Here is a 25,388-nt window from a genome sequence, read left to right on the forward strand (position 1 = left end):
ATTGATCATGAAGTTTTACCACACATCTTAGGAAGGCACAGAGGGATAGAAGAGGAGAATCAGACTATAGGATCCCCTGCTGGTTGGAATTTGTACAAGCATCTATTTGATGCCAAAGATAAAACGATGCTACACAAGAGTGTTTGCTCACTTACCTAAACATCCATTGCTGTCTTTGCCAGATGTTGTGGTAGGGAAGAACTTAGTTCAGCTGAATAGACCCTAGGAGAAAAATGTGAGAATGAACTCCCCATAAAAGGGCAGTGCTCTCAAGAGCTTGGGAACAGGGGACTTCAAATGGAGTTGTTCTTTGAGAGTTAAATTATACAATCAGCACATAATGGACACAATGTAACTCTACAGAAGACGGAGAATGGTTCCTTAACCAAAGTAAGCTTCAACTATCACCAGGCTGATGACAACAGTATGTTTGAAGAAAACAAATAGATCAGTTTTTCAGGGGAATTACTTCATTCTGAAAGATAACACTGGCAGTGGAAAATCAGTGGCCAAACAGTCTGGAATACTTTGGTCACTATGACAGGTACATCTGCATTCTAAGATGATGTCATTAAAATATTTAGCTCAACAGATACTGTCCCTGTTCAAATCCATGCTCTTCAGGCAATATTCTACACACAGTTTGCTATATGTATAAGCTGTAGAATAATTATTTATCTAAAACAAATATCAAATATCTTCTATGCTTTAGGGATTTTTGTTTAGGTCTTGAAGATACAGGGGTGAATTAATAAAACAAAACATCCAATCCTCATGAAGTTTACATTTATCATTTATTCTAATGGAGATCCATGCATGTATGGGCACACACACGCATGCACACACACACACACACATGCACACACACTACATAGTACTAATTGTGGGCCATGGAGAAAACTAAAGCAGAGGAGAGGTATTGGAATTGCTAGGGGTGTTTCTGTTTTTGTTATGGTGGTCAGGCAAACTCTCTTTGAGAAGGTCAATTTAAACAAAGACTTGAAGAAGGCGAGGAAATGAGCCATGTAGCCATCTGAGGGAAGACCGTTCTGGGCAAAGGAAGTAGCCAGTAGAAATAATGTTGAAGTGGGATGGGTTTGGCTTGTTCTAGACGTAACAAGGAGGCTTGTTCTAGACATAACAAGGGCTGGAGTGAACAGGGGGGAATGTGGTAGAAAATGCTATCAGAGAGATAACGGCGTGGGGTGGGGGAGAAGGAATTACTACAGGAACCAGGACCTACAGAAGTTGCATGGGACCCTTATTGTCCATTGTAATGACTGTCGTTTACTCCAAGAGAGATGGGAAGCCACTGGGAGGTTTTGAACAGAGGGATGATGTGATCTGACAAACATAATCACTCTGACTTCTGTGTTGGGAAGAGTTTGAGGGAGGGGAGTATGCTAGTGGAAAGGAACCCCAGTTGGGAGGTGACTGCAATGATCTAGGGAAAGAGAGGATGGTGACTTGAATTTGGATAGTAGCGATAAAAGTGGTAAAAAGTGGTTGAATTCTAGCTATTTTTTGAAGCTAGAGCAGTGGGATTTGTCGGAGGGCATGAAGTGGTGTGTGTGAGAGAAACTAATGAGTCAAGGGCTATTCCAAGGTTGTGGGTCTGAGCAACTGACAGGACAGTTCCACTAATTATTGTGATGAAGCAGCAGAAGAGCTCATTTGTGGGTGAAGGTCAGGAGGTCAGCTCTGGCGATGGTAAATTTGAGATGGCTGTTAGATGTCCCAGGGGAGATATCAATCAGTCAGCCAAGAGTTCAAGAGAAAAGTCACAGCTGGAAGGAGACATCAAGTTAAGAGTCATCAGCACGTAGATGGTATTTGAAGTCCTGAGAGTGGAAGAAATTGTCATGGGAATGTAAAGATGGAAAAGAGAAGTCATGGACTAAGCCTTGCGGTATTTCAGTATTAAGAGCTGGGAGATGAAGAGGAATCAACAAAGGAATTTAAGAAGGAATTTAAGAATGAGCTTCCAGTGAAGCAGGAAAAACAAACATCAAAGAGATTAAGAGTGAGATATTGCAGAAGTCAGGTCAAGAATTAGTCTCGGGGATGAACTAGTGATCAACTGCATTAACTGTGATAACGTGCTGATTAGTCAGGTCAACAAAATCATTGTGAGCCATGTGACAACCATATTTTTTATTATAAACTAATAACTTGAATGTATTCATTTATGTTTTAGAGACAGGGTCTTGCTCTGTCTTCCAGGTCGGAGTGCACTGGCGTCATTGTGGCTCACTGAAGACGTAAACTCCCTGGCTCAAGCAATTCTCCCACCTCAGCCTTCCGAGTAGCTGGGACACAGGCATGTGCCACCCAGCCTGGCCATTTTTTATTTTTATTTTTGTTTTTTGTAGTGAAGGGAATCCCACTATGTTTCCCAGGCTGGTCTTGAACTTTTGGGCTCAAGCGATCCTCCCACCTCAGCCTCCCAAAGTGCTGTGATTTACAGGTATGAGCCATCATGCCCACCCTCAACATGTCTTAAATACTGGCAAGGATCAAAAGACAAACTACGAATGTGTCCCATGGCCACTAGACTTAGTGTTCTGCATTGTAGGACGGGCAAAGATTGAGAGCAAACAAAATCTCAAGCTGTTTCTCCCTTTCCTGGCTACTCACCTAGAAGCCCAGGTAACAGACAGACTTTCTCTTGCTTCCAGAAAGGCCCAGCCCTGGTTTTCCCCACTCTGTGGAGAGAAACAGGTCAGCAAGCTTGTCCACACCCTGAACCATCACCCATACTGTCCCTTTAAACCAGAACTCTGCTTCCCACTCTCCTTTCCTAAGTCTTGCACATCCTTCAAGGCTCAGTATTTGTCACTTCGTCCAGAAATGTTTCCTGACTCCCCAGTCCGAGTCCCTAATACCTGCTGCATAACCCAATCCTGGCATCTATAAAATCGTTTCAATTGCATTCTTATTAATCTGTGTTCCCTAAGATACTGTGATAGGGCAGGAATGGTGTCTTGGTTATCACTGATCTCCAATCGGTGAGCCATCATGCCCAGTCAATAAATTGGATTTCTGATTTAAGTCTCCTATGATCTGGATACTTACTCCAAGTTGGAGCATTTAGAGCAAAGAATCTGCTTTGAGTTTCCTTATCCAATTGGGTAAGCCCCAGGCCGGGTGCAGTGGCTCACGCCTGTAATCTCAGCACTTTGGGCCACTGAGATGGGAGATTTGCTCGAGACCAGGAGGTTGAGGCTACAGTGAGCTGTGATCGCACCACTGCGCTATAGCCTGGATTACAGAGCGAGACCCTGCCTGAAAAAAAAAAAACAAATTGGGCAAGCCTCAGAATCTGAACCACGGTAAATTTCTGTTACTTTGTGAGGCTGTTTGGCGACCACTGTGCTTGTACAATAGCTTTAGTGACAGTTAAGCTTTGTCACAAGGAGGGTCTACTTTGAAATTCAGTCTGCACATCTGCCTCTAACCAGCCTGCCCTGTCAGAGCTCATCGATTAGCTGCCATGAAGAGGCATCCCAAATGAGTTGGGTCTTTCATGGATAGGTTCTGAAGTCATTCCTACATACCAGAGTGGATGGTGCAATGGAAGCCATGGCTCTTATCACAGATTCAGATTTGTGTAGTAGAAAAAAAGACTTGTCTGGGAACCAGGAAATTGTGCTTCTAGTTCCAGCACAATCACTTCACTCAATCTATAGTTACTAAATTTCTTGGGGCCTGGATACGCTAGGTTATATAGCAATAATGAATTAACACTGACCTCTCAGTGGCTTCACACAACAAAGGCTTATCTCTTGCTCCTCATGTGTATCTATTCCAGGTCTACGAAAAGGCTCTGTTCCCTCCAGTCACTCAGGGACCCAGCCTGATGGAGGTTCTATCACCTAGTAGTTTCTGTGGCATTTCTCCCCTCCTTAGCCACCAGTGGTCCAGGAAAGAGAAAGATGGAGGAGACGTGCACATGGCCTCTCACAGCCTTAATTCAGAGCTGTGCTTCACTTCTTCTCAGAGCCCATTGGCCAGAACTAGTCACAGGACCTTGCCTAACTTTAGTTGAGCTGTGAAATATAGAGGAACAAATGGAATCTTCAGTGACAATTATAGTCTAGGCCATATTGAGTTTCTGCATCTGTTGATAAAGTTATAATAATAATATGGTTTACCTCACAGAGATGTTGGGAAGATGAATGCATGTGACATGATTAACATAGTGCTGGCTCATAGAAAGTATTTCACAAATTCTAGCCATAATAAATATATTATTATTATTATTAAGTGGGCAATAAGTTATAGCATTATTATCACTATATAATTCTTCTAAAAGCAAAAGTGACTGTGCCTAAGCTCTTAACCATTTGTCACTTTTGGGCCATCCTGAAGGCATTCTGCTGTACACTGTGCTCAAGGATCAAGAAAAGGGAGACTGACAAAAGATTCTAGGAAAGCTTATTGTTGAAGTGGCTGCCCTTCTCCACTCTACCTTTGGTCCTACCCCTTCTGCCAATCCTGGCCATGAATGCCCCTGTCAGCAACCCAGGGAAGAGTCTGAGGACATTGGAAGCCTCCAGCTCTTTCTTCTCCTACATGATTTTCCAGGGCTCAGTGTTCCCCTGCTGCTGTCAGTGTGAGACACTCCTGTGGTCTCCAGAGTCATGATGGGCCCACTCAGGTTTCCTGGCAGTAAGGCTCATATGCAAACAGAGCTGGAACCAGAAGGAATTATAAAAATGGTCCCACTCCACAAGCACACTCTTGTCTGGAAATATTTTTCAGCTTTCTATTCTGTTTGGTGGTTTGTGGAGGTAAAAAAGAAAAATAAACAAAAACGAAAACAAACCTACAGGATCTGATTAAAAGCCAAAAAGGCTGTTGTAGGAGAGGTCACACTTCTTGTAAACATACAAATGCACAGCAGACTATCTGAAGGCAAGGTGGTCTTTGAGCCTAATAATTAGTAGCAAATTTAGCCAAGCTGCTTAGCCTGAGAGTGATTTCTGTCCTCTGACTGCTACCTTGGCTTAGATTCCTTAATTTGGTCTTCCAAATCAGTGTCATGCCTTTCTACCTCCATGCCTTTGCCTGTGCTATTCTTTCTTCCTGGAACATCCTTTCTTCCTGTCCCTTGCACGCCACCTGTTGAATAAATCCCACTAATTCTTCAAGGTGTAGTTTAAATGCCACTCACTGTTTCCTTCTAATCTTTGAAGGTGTAATCACAAGGATTATGTCTTTGTATGCTGTTAGCACCTAGCATGGTGTCTGGTGTTCAGTAATGTTGAGTTGAAATCCCCCTCTTTTCTTCATTAATTTTATCCTTTAGTGTTTCAAGAAATTTGGGGAAAGCTGCTTCTGCCCCAGAGTCCCTTCAAGAAAAGCCTTAAATGCTGAAATTCCCCGAGACGTTAAAGCTTGTAACACTTGCAGTGGTTCCCCCAAGAAATCAACCCGAACTATCTTGTATCCTCTTACCTTGCTGAAATTGACTTTCAAATGAAGGTATAATGTTATCTTCATCTCATATGAGGACTCTTCTTCCCAAGGAAGCTACCTTGTTATTATAGCAACTACTTTTGTGGAGCTTTCCAGATTGCAAAGTATATGTGCATACATTATCTTGTTTAGCACTCATTGTGATCCTGGGGCTTGGTTGAGCAGAGGATGACATTTCATACACAACTCCTACAATCTAGGGAATCTGGCAGTCTCTGTTATTTCAGCAGAGTCAATCTAAACAGATTTTGGATGGCTTGGGGGAAAGAAACTCAGAATTTACCAGCTGCTCTAATCCTCCAAACAGCATGAAGAAAATGACACTGTTGTTTTCTGGAAACCAAGGTTTCATACCCAAGAATTATTGTAGGGATTTGAAATCCCAAATCAAGTATTCTCCTGTATTTTACCACATATTTAAACTCTGAGGTGCTCACTTCCAAACTGATCAATGTAGCAACTGAATCAGAGGCCATTAGCCTTTTGTTCTGACCCAACCACCTCCGCTAGGTGGGTTCTGAACCAATTTCAAAAGGACACACCCCATAGGAGCCTTTTGATCGGTGAGGTAGGGGATAGCTTGGTGGCCCTGGAAGAAATGGGTAACTAATGTTCCAAGAGCAAACGTTTGACTCGTGGGAGATGGAAGGTGGCAGGTAAATTATTCTCCCTTCTGTTTGTTTGGTTTTTTTTTGGCTGGGCGGTGGGTTGGGGTGGGGGGGATGTAGTCTAGCTCTTTCACCCCGGCTGGAGTGCAGTGGCGCGATCTGGGTTCACTGCAACCTCCACCTCCCGGGTTCAAGCGATTCCTCTGCCGCGGCTCCCCAAGCAGCTGGGATTACAGGCACATGCCACCATGCCCGGCTAATTTTTTTGTATTTTTAGTAGAGATGGGGTTTCACTATGTTGTCCAGGCTGATCTCGAACTCCTGACCTCAGTCAACCCGCCAGCCTTGGCCTCCCAAAGTGCTGGGATTACAGGTGTGAGCCACCATGCCCAGCCCCTTTTTTGTTTTCTAAGCAAAATAACACACACTTACCAAAGCTTACAGGAACTGTATGTTTAGAAACTGTAAGAATTCATATTCTATTCTCAAAACCAATTTTCACAGAAATTGGCTTCATAGGAATTTTCATCCTTTACCATGGTCATGCTGAAGCCAATAAGACTGATTGCGCCCTAACTCAGAGTCACACACTGGATTAGGTAGTTCTAGAATTATAGACAAGTCTTCCAAAGATCCATAGTCAGCAAGTCAAGAGACGTAGACAGGCGAAGTATGATATATCGTGAAAAGTTTCATCAGTTATGAATAAAATATCATGGAAATAGAGAAGATGAATAGTTTCTCTGGGGGAATTGAAAGAAGGTTTACTTCTTTGGAGATGTTCTTTCTTGAACTTACCAAAAACTTATCAAAACTTAACAGCAACTGTGTGTTTTGTTCCCATCAGTACACGTAGTTCTAGCATCATTCCTTGCTCAGAGTAAAGCACTCAGGAAGTATTTTGGCCTGAAAACCAGCTAAAATACAGCAGCGACCACTGGCCAGGCACTATGCTAAGTGCTTTCTTTGCATTGTGTTATTTAATCCTCACAGGAGCCTTACGAGCTTCCTCAGGAGAGAACCAAGAGTTAAAGAAAATGGTCACCACAGTTTCTAGTTAGAGGCAGACCTAATCCTGAACTCACCTCTCTTGCATTCCAACCCATGTTCTCAACCACTGGACCAAACTCACTAGGTCAATTAGAGAAGCTGTGCTGCTGTTTTGATGATCATTGGTGGTGTGATTACTGGCCACCCATTGGTGCCCTTAACTCATTTTCATAGCACATAGCAGACTGTCACAGCTGGAGTAATTAGAACAGGACCTGAGAACCCCTTTGGCCAGATGCCTTCTGGAAATAACAATGTACCAGTTTGCTCAAGTTGGAGAGCTTCATTCTCTCCTTGAATTGCATGAGAATTTCCCCCTGAGCAGCTGTTGGCCAATTGAGAGCTAATTAGTCCTAGAGCACAAGTAACAGCTGATCATGGAGGGCACTTCCTCCCCCGGGCCGCAGCTCCAGACGCTGGCCGAGCATTTGAGATGGCAGCTCCCAGGTAAGGCTGAATTCTGGTATCTGAAAATGATCCGAGAATTGTCTGCTTGAGAACCACTGGAGTGCTTGTTAAAAATGCGGATTCCCTGGCTAAATGTCAAGCCTACAGGTTTACAATCTTCCATCTGACTCTTGAGCTAACATCTGAGAATCCTTGCATTGTTTGGCTTTGGAAGATATGAGGAAATGAGACTTTTGTCTTCAGGTTTGCATTTTTCAAGTCCTGCTTTTCAGAAGATATTTCCGTTAGGTTGGGAATGTTATACAACAGCTGTCACACAAAGTTAGCAGGGCACACATGAAGCATAAACTCAGGTGAGGATGCTGCCTGTGGGCCTGGAACATCAAATAGGGCCTTAAAACAATTGGACAGCATTCTTTAAAAGGAAGCAGCCAGCCTGTGGCCTTTGAAGCGGTGACAGGAAAGAGCCCAGAAAGCCTTGCTTCTTTAAGTGGCACAACTTGCTTTCCTTGTGGTCCTCAAAGTCAGCTCAACAGAAGCCACAAACCTGAGGTTTATGAGCTGGATCTGTCTGCCAAGGTGTGTGTGGCCTTCATGGTATTCAAACAGTTTTAAATCATATATCACATTTTAAAATCAGGAGTGAGAAGAATCTGGACCTCTGGCCTTTCCTGAGGCAATGCTCTGTCTCCTTTTCTGAACTAGCGGTTAGTAACATTTGAGCAGATGCTGTACTCAGCTCAAAGGGGGTCCCTGCCCCATTTCATCCAGTTCAGCACTGTTCCTCCTCACCCTCCACTGCTGGTCACCTGGCTGCTTCACTCATTTCCACGACCTGCCTGGCCACCTGAGCGTTTGCACGCATGACCTGGAGCACAGCTGGGAGGACAGCACGGTGAATACAGAAAGCCGGGCAGATGGCTCTTAGGGCATAGTCTTGAAATAAAAACCTTCCTGTCCTACCTTTTTCAAAGTCCGTCTGCTGACTTGCAGTTGACTCTAATGTGTTTAGAGGAAACAGTCTAAATTTTGAGTAACTGGAGCTGTTGAAGTAATCTCTGCAAGTCTTCAATAGTGTGAGCAAAGGAATGGTTATTTGAAATGTAGGAACACTGAATCACCAGGTCGAGAGGACATGGAAGGTGAAGGAGCCACTCACCAAAGATGAAGCACTAGGAAGGTCTAAAGTAGTAAAATAGAATTAATTCAGTTTTACAGAAATTAAAGTGTATGTGGTTCCTGCAAGTAGAGATGTCCACTTCACGACGTACTCTAGAAGTTTACAACCTAAGTGCACCTAAGCGGCATGCGCCTAAGCAGCCTGAATGAAAGCCAATGTTATCTTCATCATACAAATGTTAGTTGTTTTCCAAACTGCTTTTAATTAGCTCATACGGTTTTCACAACTCTTGGAAATTGGTGGGACTTGACTTTCATTTTTAGACCCAGATACAGAATGAAGCATCTGAAGTTTCAGGTTCTATAATCAAATTTGGATTATAGCCTGGGGCCTAGGCCTCTGGCCCATTGCTCTTCCCACTATACCACTCTGGTAACTCCAAGTTTCAGGACAGTCATGAGACTGGATTCCACTGTCTACACCTAGGCCTTTGAATTCCAAGTCAAACACTCATAGTTCTGCTCTAAACATCATTTCACTTTACTAAGCGAAGCCATCTTTTACATTTTAGCAAAAGCTTTTTATCATCTGAGAATCTTTTCTTTCTGAACTTCCCCCAGGTACTGTGGCATGCTGTATTCTGGGCTCTCAGCACTTTCACGTTAATCATAACTCTTGACTAGAGGTATCTATGGCAGTGAGCCCCAAATTCAAGCTGCTTTGGGTTTCAGGATAATTGGTGCTTAGTCAAATCTGATTTTTTTCTATTAAAAACAGCAACATATTTACACTCAAATCGGGGTTTAAACCATAAAATCTCATTGCTTTAAAGCTCACAGTGGGGGCCGGGGGACTGGGGGGGCAGGGGCAGCAGGACTAGTCAGAGGCTAGAATGTAAAAGTGGGTACATGTCAGGTTACTGAATGTCCTGGTTTTCAGTTAGGCTTCTGAGACTGACCTAGGGTACTTCTAGCACCTGCCTACCCACCTAGCTTGTTTGGAGCACCAAGGATGTACACCCAAAGCATGTCAGTTTGTATGTACTTAGCAGTTACAGAGATATATTTATGTCCCAAAGCTTCCTCTGTACCAGCCATTTGCTGGTTTCGTTTTTATTCTTAATACCTTCACACATAACAATTATACATTTATTAAAATTTCAGATCACATAGTTCTGTTAACAAAGAAGGTTGGAGACAAGCTAGTCTGTCTTCCATTTGTAGTCTAAGACCTCTTTTGAAAAATTCATTTGGTTTATATGGACAACTATTCTAGATAAAGCAAATAAATGAGGTGTTGGGCTATAGTAACTTTTTCAGCCAACTTTCCCTTGGGGACCACCACCAAATGAATAACAAATACTCAAAAAAGTACAGCTTATAACACAACTTTTATTAGAAAAGTTATACATAACATAGCATCAACTATTTTCAAGAACAATATTAAACCCGATAAGCAACAAAAATCAGACTAACAAAATGTGTAACAAGAAACTAATGACCTTTCTAAAATCAAACATTCAATTATCTACAATGTCTTTTTACAAACGGGGAAAACTCCTTGGTTTACAGGCACGTCATATTGAATATAAAGCTGCAAAAGCAATTTTATACAATTACCACTCTCAAGAAACTGAATCATTAAAACAGTAATTACGAGTTCACAAATTTAAAACATTTCACATAATTTTAAATTATTGGGTATACACTGAAGTCTGAGTTTCAAAAGTGATGTTTTTGCCACAAAAGTTCCAACACTTAAGCTGTAACTTTCAGTGTTAACTTTGCCCTAAAAAGTTAAGACATATTCTGATAATCATAATAGTCACATGATTTCTGATGCTATCTGGTCTGTTAATAATAAAGTCTTTATTTGGATGTATTTTTCTTCAATTAAATTACAGGAAACTGGATATAAGATTTTGTTGCAATGCTATTAAAGTTCCAAACACAGGAGTGTGCAACACTGGAAAAGGAGATCAGTACTAAAACTTATAATAAATACCAGAGAAGCCATTAGTTTTTACAGCAATGTCTGCTTAAAAGCTAAGTTGACCAGGTGCATAATTTCCCATCAGTCTGTCCTTGTAGTAGGCAGGGCAATTTCTGTTTTCATGATCTGAATACTCAAATATATCCAAACATCTTTTAAAAACTTTGATTTATAGCTCCTAGAAAGTTATGTTTTTTAATAGTCACTCTACTCTAATCAGGCCTAGCTTTGCTCATTTTGGAGCCTCACTAAAGTAACAGATTTCAGGATAGCCAAGTTCATCAGAAAGACTCAAATGGAATGATTTACAAAATAGAACACTTAAACCAAGTCAGTCCTATCTTTTTGTAGCTGAAGGTTATCAGTCACAACACAATTTCACGTACACCTCTGCTCATTAGGGAATTACACTTAAAACGAATCTCAAGAGGGCGACCTTTGTTGTTTCAGACACCAACCCTAAGGAGAGTGGTTCACAGGAAGACTGCCAGTGTTACTGATGGAAAGGCGTTGTTTTTTTTTTCTTGTCAAAGACTCACACCATAGTTTTAAATTAAACTGTCAGGCATTTTCCCAGACAGGTTGTCCTTTTCAATGCAGTAATGAAGACCTAAGATAAAAATCATGACTTTTGACTGCCGCTGAACATTATTACATGCACCAATATTGCACACATCTGTTCTGAACTGTTAAAATCATCTTCTGAGTCCTTGGGGTGCAGTTTTCTCCATCAGAACACAAACACAACCCATCTAATCAGTTTCCCTCAAAGATGAAATTGACAAATTTAATGTACTGGGAAAGAATGAAGAAAGAAAAAGGCAAAGACTTTGTACAGACAAAAATCTAAGTTTTTCTCAAAGGGTTCTGTGTCCCCTACACATGGGGGCAATTCGTAAGCACTAGTGAATCAAACACTAGCTATAATGTTTCTAGCTCCTCATATAATATGGAACCTTGGTCCAGGTGTTGCAACGATGTCACTGTACGGTTCTTCCTGTGTCAGCTCAATAGCTTGCTGCTTTTTAAGAACCAAGAAGCTGTAGAACTTTGCGGCAGCTTGTTTTCTGTTCGTGTTTCGACATAACTCAAGCAAACTGATAGATTCAGCTCCAGTTTTAGCAAGAGCACGCTGAAATAAAACCAAAAAAGGATAACTTAAAGTAACCTGTAAAATAAAGTAGTAATTCAGTGAGGATGCTGACACAGTGTGAATATCTGTCCCCTCCAAATCTCATGCTGAAACGTGATTCCCCAGTGTTAGAGATGGAGCCTAGTGAGGTGTTTGTGTCACGGGGTGGGGGTGGGGATGGGGGTGGTGGTAGATCCCTTATGAATGGTTCCCCGCAGCAATCAGTGAATTTTTGCTCATTAGTTAACAAGAGAGCTGGTTGTTTAAAAGAGCCTAGCCATCTCTCTCGCCATGTGACACACCTGCTCCCCCTCTGCCTTCCACCATGACTATAAGCTTTCTGAGGCCTCACCAGAAGCAGATGCTGGTGCTTTGCTTCTTGTACAGTCTGCAGAACTGTGAGCCAAATAAACTCCATTTCTTTATAAATTACCCAGACTCAGGTATTCCTTTAGAGCAACACAAAACAAACTAACACAGATGCTAATTTTGGTTACTGGAAAAAACAAACTATATATTCTGCTCAGGACAAAGATTGTACTTTTTAAAGCAGTATATGATTCTCATGTTAATCAAGAGGGTAAAAGGCCAAAGTATGTTATGGTACATCTAAAATCTAAATAAGAAAGTCCAAGAAACCAGCAAAATTGTTCTGACATGTATTATTAAAATAATCAATTTATTTAGACAGCTAATGTAATATAATATTAAAATCTAGCACTTACAGTTTTTAAAGTAAAAAAAAAAATTAAATGTCAACTGTCCTGTTTTAAGAAACCTTGAGCAACTTGCTTGGCATTCTGCAGATGTTCAAGGTATCTTGTCTGTGTCTAGGACATTAAAGCACAAGGAAAAGTGACATCTGATGTTACACAATGACCCAATAAATGTAATGATCCATCACATTAAATTTACTCAACGAAAAACAAGAAGGTGCAGGCATACAAAGGAGTTGTGTAACATGTCACCATGGTTCTGCTTTTCAGGCTTACTCTTGGCCTAACAGTTTATGTATTTAATTAAAACATTTAAAAATAATGTAGTTTTGGGAAAAGTTTCACAAAAGCATGCTTTCTGTTTCCAGCATGTAACTTTTTTTTTTCGGGGAACAATGCCAAAACCCTTTGATAAAGCATTTTCCTCTAAGACAACAGCAGCAATACCTGAAGACCATGAAGCATCTGCTGAGTCCTTTTGTTCCATCTTCTTTCTTCCTGATCTTGATCACCCCCTGATGCATCTTCATCCTGAATGAAAATGACCCCCAAAAAGCTGACAAAACAAGTCCAATGCAAAATGAAGTACTTCAACATCTCCTAAAAGCTCCTCAATTACCTTGAGATTGTGTATTTTGAACTAACAGAAAACTGTACTTAATGCTGCTGAGCAATCACTTAGCATCTAGAGTATAAACTGAAGAGTTTTTCTTAAATTACAAGGCAAAGTCCTCTGTTTATATGCAAGCAAACATTTGGCTATAAGTATGCTTCTATACTGCACTATAAGGATGCTGTCTACACACACTATGTGGTCTGTGGATGCTGCTGATCATGGAGCTTTTGGTTACTGGCCCCTCTTCAAGAACTTAAGGATAAAAATCAACTGTACCACTAAATATAATGTCTATTTCAACTAAATATACATACACAAATACTGCAACATGATTTTCCAGATGACTTACGTTCTGGCAGACCCCTAATCTCATTGTGGAGCAGTACCAAAGAGCCTGCAGACTAGCTAAGTTGAGGATTTATTATTGGTCTATATAGCGTTTTAAAATGAATGGGCTATAACCCTTATTATATATTTCACTTGAGCAACATAGTTCTCAGCCACATGCTGCCTAAATGACTTTTAAAGTCCAAGGTAGGTAGCAGTTGTGATGTTCCCAGGCTATGCTGAAACTATATACAGAAATCACAAGCATTTTAATACTTATTCACAACTAAGTCTGAGATAATGGCATACCCTCACACATAGGAATAGCTCTGAAGCTAATTTTGGTTGTAAAATAAGGTATTCATATTAAAGATATGAACTATTATTAGAATTAAGAACAGATGTTAATGAAAATTTATCCAATCCATAACCTTTTTTGGTCCTGAAGAAATTTAAACAGCTTCAATGCTACCTGAAGGACACCTTATTTTAAATTAGAAGGTTTAAGTAACATATCTGACAGAATATCAAACAGAAGAATAAATTCTAAGTCTTAACAACCTCAATGATCCAGAAATAAGGAAGAAGAAGAAAGGAGGAGGAGGAGGAGGAGGGAGTGATTCGTCTCTTTCTTTCTTTCTTTCTTTCGTTCTTTCTCGTTCCTTTTTCTGCCTTTTTTTCTTTTTTCTTCTTCTCTTCCTTTACTCCCTTCCTTTCTTTTCTTTCCTTTCTCCTTTCTCCTTCCTTTCTTCCTTCCTTCCTTTTCCTTCCTTCTTCCTTTTTCCTTCCTTTCCTTTCTTCTTTCTTTTTCCTTCCTCCCGTCCTCTTTCTTTCCTAGGAGGGAGGAAGGGAGGAAGGAAGGGAGGAGGAGGAGAAGGAGAAGAAAGAGAAGGAGAAGGAGAAGAAGGAGGACCTTCAACAGCATAAACACGCCCCAGGAAAAAGAAATTGATTCCTAAAACACCTCTTACTTTGTAAAAAGAAAGTCATTCAAGCCTTCACTCAGTCTAGGTTTTTAGCAAAGTTATGCTTTACCCTGGGGTCCAACTAAAGGAAAAACAAAAAACAAAACCCAAGACAAGTGCAAAATGTATGCTTATCTGATTTCCAGGACACCACAGATACAGAAGAGGTTATAGCAGAAGTAGATAACAGCAGTTAAGAATCGACCACTGACTACAAGATAGTAAAAGCAGCTACAAGCAGTCTAGAAGTCAGGCAAGAAATCAGCGTAAGGGCAATTCCATGTCCTTCAAAAGCCCACAAGGGAGCCAATGAGTTACAGCACAGCATAAAATTTGATGTTCCTAACGATGATCGATACCACTACGAATTTGGTAAAATTTTGCCTATATTCTTTTTTTAATATAACTCTGATGCTCAACATCAATTAAGTTAGCCCCAATATGAAAAACAAAAAAGCTGGTTGGAGGTTTTTGCTAAATCTGGAATGAAAATTATTAATTAGTTTACCTCTTCCTCTTCATCATCTTCTTTTTCCTTCTCTTTCTCCTTCTCTTTTTCTGGCAGAAGTTCTAACTCTGGTATCAGCTGACAGATATTTGGAGGTTCTTCTGGGGGAAGCTCTACAGGTGGTATTTCCATCTGCTCTACCTGCTGAGGCTTAAAGCAATACAAATAAGACAATTTAAGATGTATGTTTTTAAAGTACCTTATTTTAAATACGCAAATACACAGTGGCTGAAGTTTTCTAGTCGAAAATACTGAGATTATATCTCCATACTTTCCCACAAGCAACAATTTATTATAGTATATATTTTTTGGATTTTTTATAAAACTACATTGAAGTAGCTTACAAAAGAAACTGACCGTTACCTTAAACCACGTTTCATTTTCATACTTACTTTTTAGGAGTCAAATGCTTTTTAACTACTAAAGCTTCTGTAAGGTTATTATATTGTAACTTAAAAATCATAAGCTTTCACTCTGAGAGTCTTGAATGTCTCACGGCAGCAAATAATAGGAGTGAGGACATTGCTTTTCTGGGTCCACTTCCTATATTTATTTTCTCTCAGGCTTAATATAAAGAGTTAAGAACATTAAAACCAAAGTCTTTAAGAAACCAAAGAATTACCAGAAGGAGGGTGGTTATGAAAGTCACCTACTCATTACTGTGTTCCTAGTCCTAAGCTCATACAGAAAAATGCTCTTATTGATAACTGTTACCACCAGAGGGCACAGAAAACTAGTTCTTAAAATTGGCAGAGTATTCTTGATGGAGGCTGAACAAGAAGCCTGAAGTTATCAAAAAGCCTCCCTTTGCTCAAATTCATTTATTCTATAGACTTAAGATTGGAAAGCCCTAAACCAAACCCTACTATTTCCTCGTTCATAATTGCTTAGCTTTCCTATCCTAGCTGAACTTAATGGTAGTCAAAGTTTGAATGAAGCAGACAGATAATGCTTTACATTTTCTCAGGTATTTGACAAGTTTATTCTGATTACTTAATAAGATGACCTAAAACTGCCTAGTACTGAAGGTATGCAGGAATGTTTGCCAAATAATAAATCAGAACCAGCTTCAGAGTCAAGGATGCTCACTCTGGAGCACTCTAAAGCAATACTATTCAAAAAGAGTCAGAAAGACTGCAGAGACTCCCAGAACATATTCTCCCATTAGGAGTGGACTGTCTATATCCTGTTGCTCTTCTTCCTCGGGACTCATTCCTTACCATTTTCTGTCAAAACCAAGATACTCTAAAAGGCCTCCCTAAATACCACTTGCTACTGACTGTATGAATACCTTCAAATGACTTAATGGATAGATCTGCTTACTTACAGGTATCACAGGCTCTGGGTCAATTTGTCCAGCTTTTCGCTTAACTCCCTGAGGCGGTGGTGGAGGCATAGCTGACTCGTCTATGTTTGTTCTGCTGGCCTCCATCACTGACTCCTGGAGGCGGCTTGGCTCTTCTATAATGGGCTCATCTGCAATTGGTCATATGAAGACAAAACATAGGTCATACAGTTTTGAACATTATAGAACCATTTATTTTTTAAACTAGTACACTAAGACATATGTAATGTTTTCTTTAATGAAGAAGGCCAGATAAAATTTTAGTTCCATAAAGGTTTTGTCAATTTTTTAGCAATATACGTAAAGGGGATCTTAAAAGGACAAGTCCTACCCCCAGTACAATGTAGGACAATTCTTTAGCAGACTATCTCCCCTGCCAGTTCTGAACCTTAAACCTCTGGAAAGACAGGAAGCTTCATACTTAAATAAGGCAATCAGGTCCAATGCATTTCCCTGCCCAAACATTTGAGTATATCTTTGATTCCTCATTTCTTTCAGTCTGACAGTATAAAGGTAAATTTTAAGCCAAATACTCATGTGAATTTCATCAAGGAACTATTCCAACAGAACAAACCGATAACATCACGCTGCTGATGCTGCTGTTGCTGGTCCTCTCTAGGAACCTCTGGATTTTCAAATTCTTTGAGGAATTCATCCAAATTATCTGCCTCTCCTCCTTTCCTCCTTTTCCTAAGGTCTTCTGGTACAAGCGGTGTAAGACAGCGTGTAAAGAGCTTTAGGAAAAAAAAAAGAAAAATTTCAATGATAAAATAAATCTAAAGTCATCACTGATTTATATCTTCCAAAAGTATATTCTAAGTGTATAATTTAGCATAGCTTTTATCATATTCACATTTTATTCCATCTGAAAATGGTTTTAAATGAGTTTTCAAATTATAACTGCAGACATTTTAGATAAACTAAAAAAATTGTATCCATTATCTCACAACCTTAAGGGATTTTCCATTTATCTGCCTGCAGTTTATTTTTATATTCATCAACTAAAACTCATCCTAACTGGTCTCATACCAAACAGCTTTAAATTGTGTTTTCTTCACTTACATGGTAACCTTATTAGCTATCATTTAAACTATTTTTTATTTTTATTTTTTGAGTCGGAGTCTCACTCTGTTGCCCAGGCTGAAGTGCAGTGGCACAATCTCAGCTCATTGCAACCTCTGTCCCCCGGGTTCAAGTGATTCTTGTGCCTCAGCCTCCTGTGTAGATGGGATTACAGTGTACCACCACACATGGCTAATTTTTATATTTTTAGTACAGACGGGATTTCACCATGTTGGCCAGGCTGGTCTCTAACTCCTGACCTGAAGTGATCCACTTGCCTCAGCCTCCCAAAGTGCTGGGATTACAGGCGTGAGCCACTGCTCCCAGTCTCATTTAAACTACTTTTAATGGTTACATATTTCATTTTGAACCATTCCTCTACTCTTAAAATGTCAGGCTTCTCTCTTTTTAAAACTGTGAACAAGAATGTAATCAACATTAACAGAGGTAGCTTTTCCATACTTTGAATTACTTCCTTAGGAAAAATTTCTAATAATGAAATTACTGAGTCAAAGAATAAACAGTTTAACGACCTTCTTAAAAATAATTATATGACAGTGCTTACAATAAAGAGCACAACTCTGTTGCTCTCGGATACTTTAGATTTCGAATATATTACTATATTCTAAATACACAGTAAAATCAATAGGTTCTGTGCATATCTCAACTACAGACAGAATAGTAGCCTAACAGCACTGCTTCATTCACCAGATACCTATGAATCTGATTTTGGAATATTGTGGAATGTAAGCAGAAAAGAGCCTATAAATGGAAAAACAAAAAAACCAAAATACTTCCTGAAGCCAGAATTCTTTACCATGGAAAAAGCAGAACCACTCATGTTTTATTCAGAAAACATTTCAAGAATTCAGATGTAAAACACACTAAGACTGATATAACTAATAGTTTATTACAGAGAGAAGTATTATTAAACATGTCAGTGGCTTTTTAAAATAAGGAAAATTCATTTTACATCTTTTAGAAATGCAGGTGTCACTTATCCATATATTTCAAATGAAGTTATGCCCAGTACACTGTGATTTAAGGCAGAAAAAAGAAAACGTGCCATACGGTTGCAAAATACTTGATCAAAAATGATTCAAAGGTTTTAGAATCTTTTTTTTTTAGAAACTCAGAATGTATATGAAGTAAAAATTCTGCAAACTGTATTACCTTCAGTAGTCTGTTATTCCACAAAGGCTGAGCAGGTAAAGAAAACAATTTTTCTACTCCTCCTGTCTCTTTCCACATCATCAATTTCTTGGTGGGCGGTGCCAGATCCAAAGTAGTAACAATATCAGAATAATCACTAAGTTGTGCTCTAATTGTCTTGCTATCCAACTCTTTGACACTGTCAACAATGAGCTTCCTCTTCCTCTTGGCTTTTGTTTCTTTAACTGGAATGATAATAAAAAATAAGATCATTTTCCTGAGAGGCCAGCATGGAACACACAGTTACAAGATCTGGACTGACTATATTCCCCTGCTTTTCTACACACAGACTCTAGCAGAAAAGTTAAACTTCATGAGTATAGAATGTTTTAACTGATGTTTTCCAACCATCATTTAGAATAGAGGCTGGAACACAATAGGCATCCAACAAAAATTTGCTGAATAAGTATAGACTTTTAGCACAAAATAAGTAAAATTATGTAAGGTCCAATACATTTTTGCCTATGTAGTTTTATACCGCAAACAATGAACAATCATACCCTTCAGAGTTGGGCTCATTTTCTCATTTGAAACAGGGCCCATCACTCAAACTCACAGACTGAGTTTTCTTTAATGATTGCAAATACTATTATTTTTATTAGAAAAGTTATAATTCATATATGGCAGTTGTGGAAGCTGCTTGATAGAATGAAACAAGCCCAAGCCCAGTCAGATAGACCTGTAACTCCATCCTAGACATTTTAAAAGTCATTTCTAGTCCTTAAAACTTACAAGTAGGTGGTATTGTCTCACTTTTTTAAAATGCAGAAAAGCTCATGGGGTTAAATAAAATCCTCTAAATTTCACCGTCAGACATACCCCAAAGGTTTTTGGATCAACACTTAAAAAAAAAAAAAAAAAAAAAAAAAAAATATATATATATATATATATACAAAAAGATGTTACACACAGTGAGAGTCTCTTCTCTAATCTCACTATCTAATAAAGTACATATTTTACTTAATTGTCCATTTCCCTCATCAATGGGAAACCCAAAAGGGTAATCTTGTTCTACTTAAAGGTAAAAACTATGTCTAAATTACACTGTAATCGATTTCAAGTATTCTATCCTACTGTCCTCATAAACCATCTAGAAACTGTTAAGTTTTATATCCCCATTATCTCAAATTGTCTGTCGTTTAGAAGCAGCCCTCCTCAAATTAAATAATGTGTCTTGCAATGTTACTTAAAAAAACTATAATAAAAAGATTACTTATTCTAGAATTTTTGACGTTTCTAGTTTTTAAATTTAAAAAGATTTTGGAGAAAGGCAAATTCTAAGAGCACATAAAATTAAAAAAAAAAAATTTTCTTTTTGAAGAGACAGGTCTTACTATATTTACTGCCCAGGCTGATCTCAAACTCCTGGCCTCACGTGGTTTTCCTGGTTGGGCATCCCAAAGTACTGAATTACAAGTGGGAGCCACCACACCAGCCTCCAGTTTTTTTTTTAAAGAATACTTTTAGTTTTTTTTCCAGCTTGTGGCCCAACTGTACAGCATTTAGAATTGTAATTTATTGAAAAATGCTTTCCAATGTTTTCTAGTTGTTACACATGTGAGTTGCTAACATTTTGGGAACCCCAGGAGACTAAGATACGCATTATCAGAAAGCTTGTTCTATACTTTTATATTTCACAGCAACTTGCACAGACATTCTACAAAATACTCAAAATTATAATTGGATAGAAGAAAGACTATGACAGATGACTGTGACATAAAAGCAAGAAGCCTAGTTAACGAAAGCAACAGTAGCAGATCAGTAGACAGGCAAAAAACCAGAAAAAAGCAAGAAGCCTAGTTATCTAAAACAACAGTAGCAGATCAGTAGACAGGCAAAAACCAGAAGTAAGACCTTATGTTGTATGCTGTATAAATCTAAGGGGTCATATGCTCACCAGTTATATCAATAGGTTCCAATGCAAATGCTTCTTCCTCATTTGGAACAAGTGTTGTTTGATCAGTCATGGTTGGCATTGGTTCAACGGGATCCACTGAATCAGGACTATCAGGCCCACCCACTGTTTAAAAAAAAAAAAAATACAGTCACAAAAAGCTTTGGTATGTTATATCCTACAAATGGTGGGAGAAAAATCTCTTCATGAAATAGAAAGAAATCCTATTATTACTAAAAAAAAGTATTTTTCTAGTTAATGGGAAAGCCCCACCAGACTTGTAACTCAATTGGCCAAAAAATGGGGAGGGGCGCAAGATTAAACACAGAATCAGAACCAGTTATCAATCATAAGCACTGTACTTAAAGATATTTGTTATTCATCAAAAACTACAACTTCTAGTTTGTCATCTTCTATGGTATCTTTTTGGATGCCATACAATCATCCCTAGAATCACTAAACATGAAACGCTTACTTGATACATTATCATCCTCATCCATATCGTCATGTGCAGGTTGCTCTGGCAACATCACCCCTGCCTCAGAGAGGGCAGGGGGGTCATCAAAGATACCGCCATCATTATTACTAATAAGTTTGTCATCTGAAATAAGGAATGTTAAGTTAGTTATAATTTCTAGAAGAAATGCCAAAACCACAATAGCCAATCAATGGAAAAAACAAAATTACGTTAAAAGGGATAAAATTTAAACATATATTCAATTTTTATCTGTTTCTCCTCCAGGTAGTTTATAAAAGTATAAAACACTTAGTATATAAAAAAATTCTCATTCTTCATTTGTATTTTCTAGTTCATTTATCTATTTTAAAAAATATTTACTTAACACAGCTATCAAACACAAACAGAACAGTTTTAAGTACTAATAAAATTTAGCATTCTGATAAGCATATTTAAGTTTTGTTATATTTTAAGAGGCTAATTTTACCAAAATGTCTTACTGAACCAACTGATCACAATTCACTCATACATATCTAAAAGCTGTTCAAGACTCAGAATTAGCAACTGCTTCCAAAACTTTACAATAAAGAAATTCTGCTTATGTTCGAGTAACCATCATTTTCTCACATACCTAATATTCCACCATCATTTCCTTCTCCAAAATTATCATCCTTATATTGGTCTTCATATTCTAAATGGTTAATTTTCTCATTCAGATTGCTGGTGCTCTGTTCAGACTCTAATAGGAGGTTAGAAGTAGTAGTGCTTACTAACATGTCGTCATCCTCAAAAGCACTGCCTTCTCTCATTATCTCACGATCATCCATTCCAAAATCACCTAAACAAATTTTGTCATTAGTTTAGAAAGATTAGAAATAGCACTGTGATAAAAGAAAACAGCTAATGATTTATTATAATTATGTCATATTTGCTTACTGAAGTCTTATCTTCAAATGTTAAAATATCTAGTTTAAACTTTAAATCTTAGCATCTGAATTTTTTAAAATGACTCAATTACACACAGCTACAATACTTGGGCATGACTAACAAATTCAACCTTAGATCTAGATTTAAATGATCCTAAAATATGTTAAACTCTAAATATGTACATATGTGAAGTTACATTAACAGTCACAGCTTAAACTTTCTTGTTATAATGTGTTTCATCAAGAAAATAATCTGGTTCTGGGTACAGTGGCATGTGCCTGTAGTCCCAGCTACTTGAGGCTGAGGTGGGAGGATCACTTGAATCCAAGAGTTCGAGGCTGTAGTGTACTATAATCCTGCCTGTGAAGAGCCACTGCACTCCAGCCTGGATAACACAGCACAGACCCCGTCTTTTAAAAAAGAATATGACTTGCTACTAGTTTTGAATACCTGTTTTTGAATAGCAAGTATAATAGGGAAACTAACCGTTCCAAAATGGTTGGTTTAAACATGATCACTACTTCAATATTGGGACTCCTCGCAGAAATCAATATATAGGTTCTATGATTGTATATAGGGAGAGGAGTAGGTAAACAATTAGCTCTAAATATGAAACTAATGCTTAATATACTGGTAAGAAAGCCAAATTCTTTTCTTGATGAAAATGCATTACATGAAATTTTAAGTCTTTCTGTCAATGTGAATATAGTCTGATTTTCTTCTGACATTGCTATTAGTGGCACAATATAACATTATGAACTAATGGCTAGTAATTTGTTTCTCTTTTACCAAAATCATTTTCTTGTAAAATGCTGATGTTCCCAACTTCTTCTCTCATGGTTATCTCTTCCACTCTACTCTGATTCAAGCTGAACTGCTGGGCCACATCGATGTCACTTTAAAAGAAGGTCAAATACATTTTAGTCTCAAGTCTCACTGTGTTTATAAGAAAAAAAAATCCCAATTCTCTCTATAAGAAAAATTTAAAAAATATATATATAATACACACACAACCCACCGAGTTTTAGAAGCCTTAATATTTAATACCTTCATACATTCCAGTGTAATCCAAGAATGCAAGTGATTTGGAAATTAACTTGTATTTAAATTTGAAAAGCATCAAAAATCAGCAAATACAACATAATATGCAGAAGTCACTAAACCAAATATAGAGGAAAAAATTAGAAATGATGGGCTAGATAGGCATGGGTTTTCATTAGGACCCTGCAACTTACAGGCGGTGTAAACTCTAAAGTTCCCTGACTTCCTTGAGACTCAGTTTCTTCCTCTAATAAAGAATAATCTCTCATATAGTTTAAAAATACTAAAAAATAAAAAGTGTACAATGCTAAACACCAATCTAAACACTATCAGCCATATCCTAGAACATTAATACCTCAAAACAACTGACCAAGTCGGTACAAAAAAATAGACGGCAAGGAAAAAAAATAGGAGGGAGGCAAAGCTGTAATAGATTCTTAGGAGACCCATAAGCTATAATAACCAGAAGCAGTTTGTAGACTTTGTTTAGCCTCAACTCAAACTGGAAAGAGGAAAAAAAAAAAAAAAAGCCAACATGTCAATTGGGGACAGTTGAATGCTGACTGGATATCATATAGGCATACCTTGTTTTACTGCACTTTTTTTTACTGAATTTCGCAGATGCTGAGTTCTTAACAAACCAAAGGTTTGTGGTAACACTGCCTCGAGCAAGTCTATTGGTGCCATTTTCTAACAGCACAAGCTTACTTCATGTCTCTGTGTCATATTTGGTAATTCTCATGCTATTTAAAAACTTTTCATTATCATATCTGTTATGGTGATCTTGATTAATGATCTTTTAAATTTTTTTGCTTATTTTTTAGTAGAGATGGGGGGGCGGGATCTCACTATACTGCCCAGGCTAGTCTCAAACTCCTGGCCTCAAGCTATTCTCCCACCTTAGCCTCCCAAAGCACTGGGATCACAGGTGTGAGCCACCACACCCGGCCCAGTGATCTTTGATGCTACTATTTTAATTATTTTGGGTGCCACAAAGGATGCCCAAATAATATGGCAAACTTAAGAAATGTTCTGTGTGTTCTGACTGCTCCTGCCCTCCTGCTCACCCTGCCCCCTGCAATGTTTCTCCCTCTTCTTGGGCCTCCCTGTTCCTTGAGACACAACAAATTGAAATAAGGCCAATTAATAGCCCTACAATGGCTATCATTTGGTCAAGTAAAACGAAGAGTCACACGTATCTCACTTTAAATCAAAAGCTAGAAATAACTAAGCTTGGTGAAGAAGGCATGTCTAAAGCTGATTTAGGCTAAAAGCTAGGCCTCTTGCACCAAACAGCCAAGTTGTGAATGCAAAGGAAAAGTTCTTGAAGGAAATTAAAAATACTACTCTAGTGAACATGAATAAGAAAACAAAACTACCTTATTGTTCATACGGAGAAAGTTTCAGTGGAATAGACAGAAAGTTTGGAAGAAATTAATTTTCACCCTGATGCATGACTTTGAGGGGTTCAAGACTTCAGTGGAGGCAGTAACTGCAGATATGGTGAAAAAAGCAAGAGAACTAGACTTAGAAGTGGAGACTGGGCCAGGACACGGTGGTTCAAGCCTGTAATCCCAGCACTTTGGGAGGCCGAGACGGGCGGATCACAAGGTCAGGAGATCGAGACCATTCTGGTTAATATGGTGAAACCCCGTCTCTACTAAAAAATACAAAAAACTAGCCGGGCGAGGTGGCGGGCGCCTGCAGTCCCAGCTACTCGGGAGGCTGAGGCAGGAGAATGGCGTAAACCCGGGAGGCGGAGCTTGCAGTGAGCTGAGATCCGGCCACTGCACTCCCGCCTGGGCGACAGAGCGAGACTCCATCTCAAAAAAAAAAAAAAAGAAGTGGAGCCTGAAGGTATAACTGAATTGATGCAATACTGGAATAAAACTTTTAACAAATGAGGAGTTAATTCTTATGGATGAGCAAAGAAAGTGGTTTCTTGAGATGGATTCTACTCTTAGTGAAGATACTATGAATATTGCTGAAACAACTACAAAGGGTTTAAAATATTTCATAAACTTGGTTGACAAAGCAGTGAGTGGTAGGGTTTCAGATGATTGGCTCCAATTTTGAAAGAAGTTCTATTGGGGTAAAATGTTATCGAGTAGCATTATATGCTACAAAGAAATCTCCCATGAAAGAGTCAATCGATGCAGCACACTTCACTGTTGTCTTATTTTAAGAAATTGCCGCAGTTACCTCAAACTTCAGCAACCACCACCCATTTCAGTCAGCAGCCATCAACATGGAGGCAAATCCTCCACCAGCAAAAGAACTGCAACTTGCTGAAGGCTAAGATGATCACTAGCATTTTGTTTTGCAGTGAAGTATTTTTAAGATACGCCCACTGCTTTTTTAAACATAATGCTATTACCGCACACTTAATAGATTATAGAGTACAGTGTGAACATAACTTTTATATGCACTGTGAAACCCCAAAATTTGTGTAACTTGCTTTACTGCAGTGGAACCAAACCTACAGTATCTCCAAGGTATGTCTATAATAAGGAATTACTGATAATTT

At 38.8% G+C, this 25,388-nt stretch overlaps 1 protein-coding gene across 1 annotated transcript in view; it reads right to left on the bottom strand.

The window, feature by feature from the left end:
- Positions 1-10,038: 10,038 nt before the first annotated feature.
- RAD21 (RAD21 cohesin complex component) overlaps positions 10,039-25,388 on the bottom strand; it is a 29,662-nt gene continuing 14,312 nt past the window's right edge. The window contains exons 5-14 of the mRNA XM_010386876.1: positions 22,610-22,716; positions 21,525-21,731; positions 20,912-21,037; positions 20,440-20,562; positions 18,504-18,727; positions 16,843-17,002; positions 16,251-16,399; positions 14,924-15,073; positions 12,955-13,038; positions 10,039-11,791 (exon numbers count right to left, since the gene is read on the bottom strand). Coding sequence (XP_010385178.1) covers positions 11,600-11,791; positions 12,955-13,038; positions 14,924-15,073; positions 16,251-16,399; positions 16,843-17,002; positions 18,504-18,727; positions 20,440-20,562; positions 20,912-21,037; positions 21,525-21,731; positions 22,610-22,716 — 1,522 coding nt within the window. The 3' untranslated portion in view covers positions 10,039-11,599. The remainder of the gene's footprint in view (positions 11,792-12,954; positions 13,039-14,923; positions 15,074-16,250; positions 16,400-16,842; positions 17,003-18,503; positions 18,728-20,439; positions 20,563-20,911; positions 21,038-21,524; positions 21,732-22,609; positions 22,717-25,388) is intronic.

The sequence above is a fragment of the Rhinopithecus roxellana genome, chromosome 9 (genome assembly GCF_007565055.1).
Source record: "Rhinopithecus roxellana isolate Shanxi Qingling chromosome 9, ASM756505v1, whole genome shotgun sequence".
NCBI classification, from domain to species: domain Eukaryota; kingdom Metazoa; phylum Chordata; class Mammalia; order Primates; family Cercopithecidae; genus Rhinopithecus; species Rhinopithecus roxellana.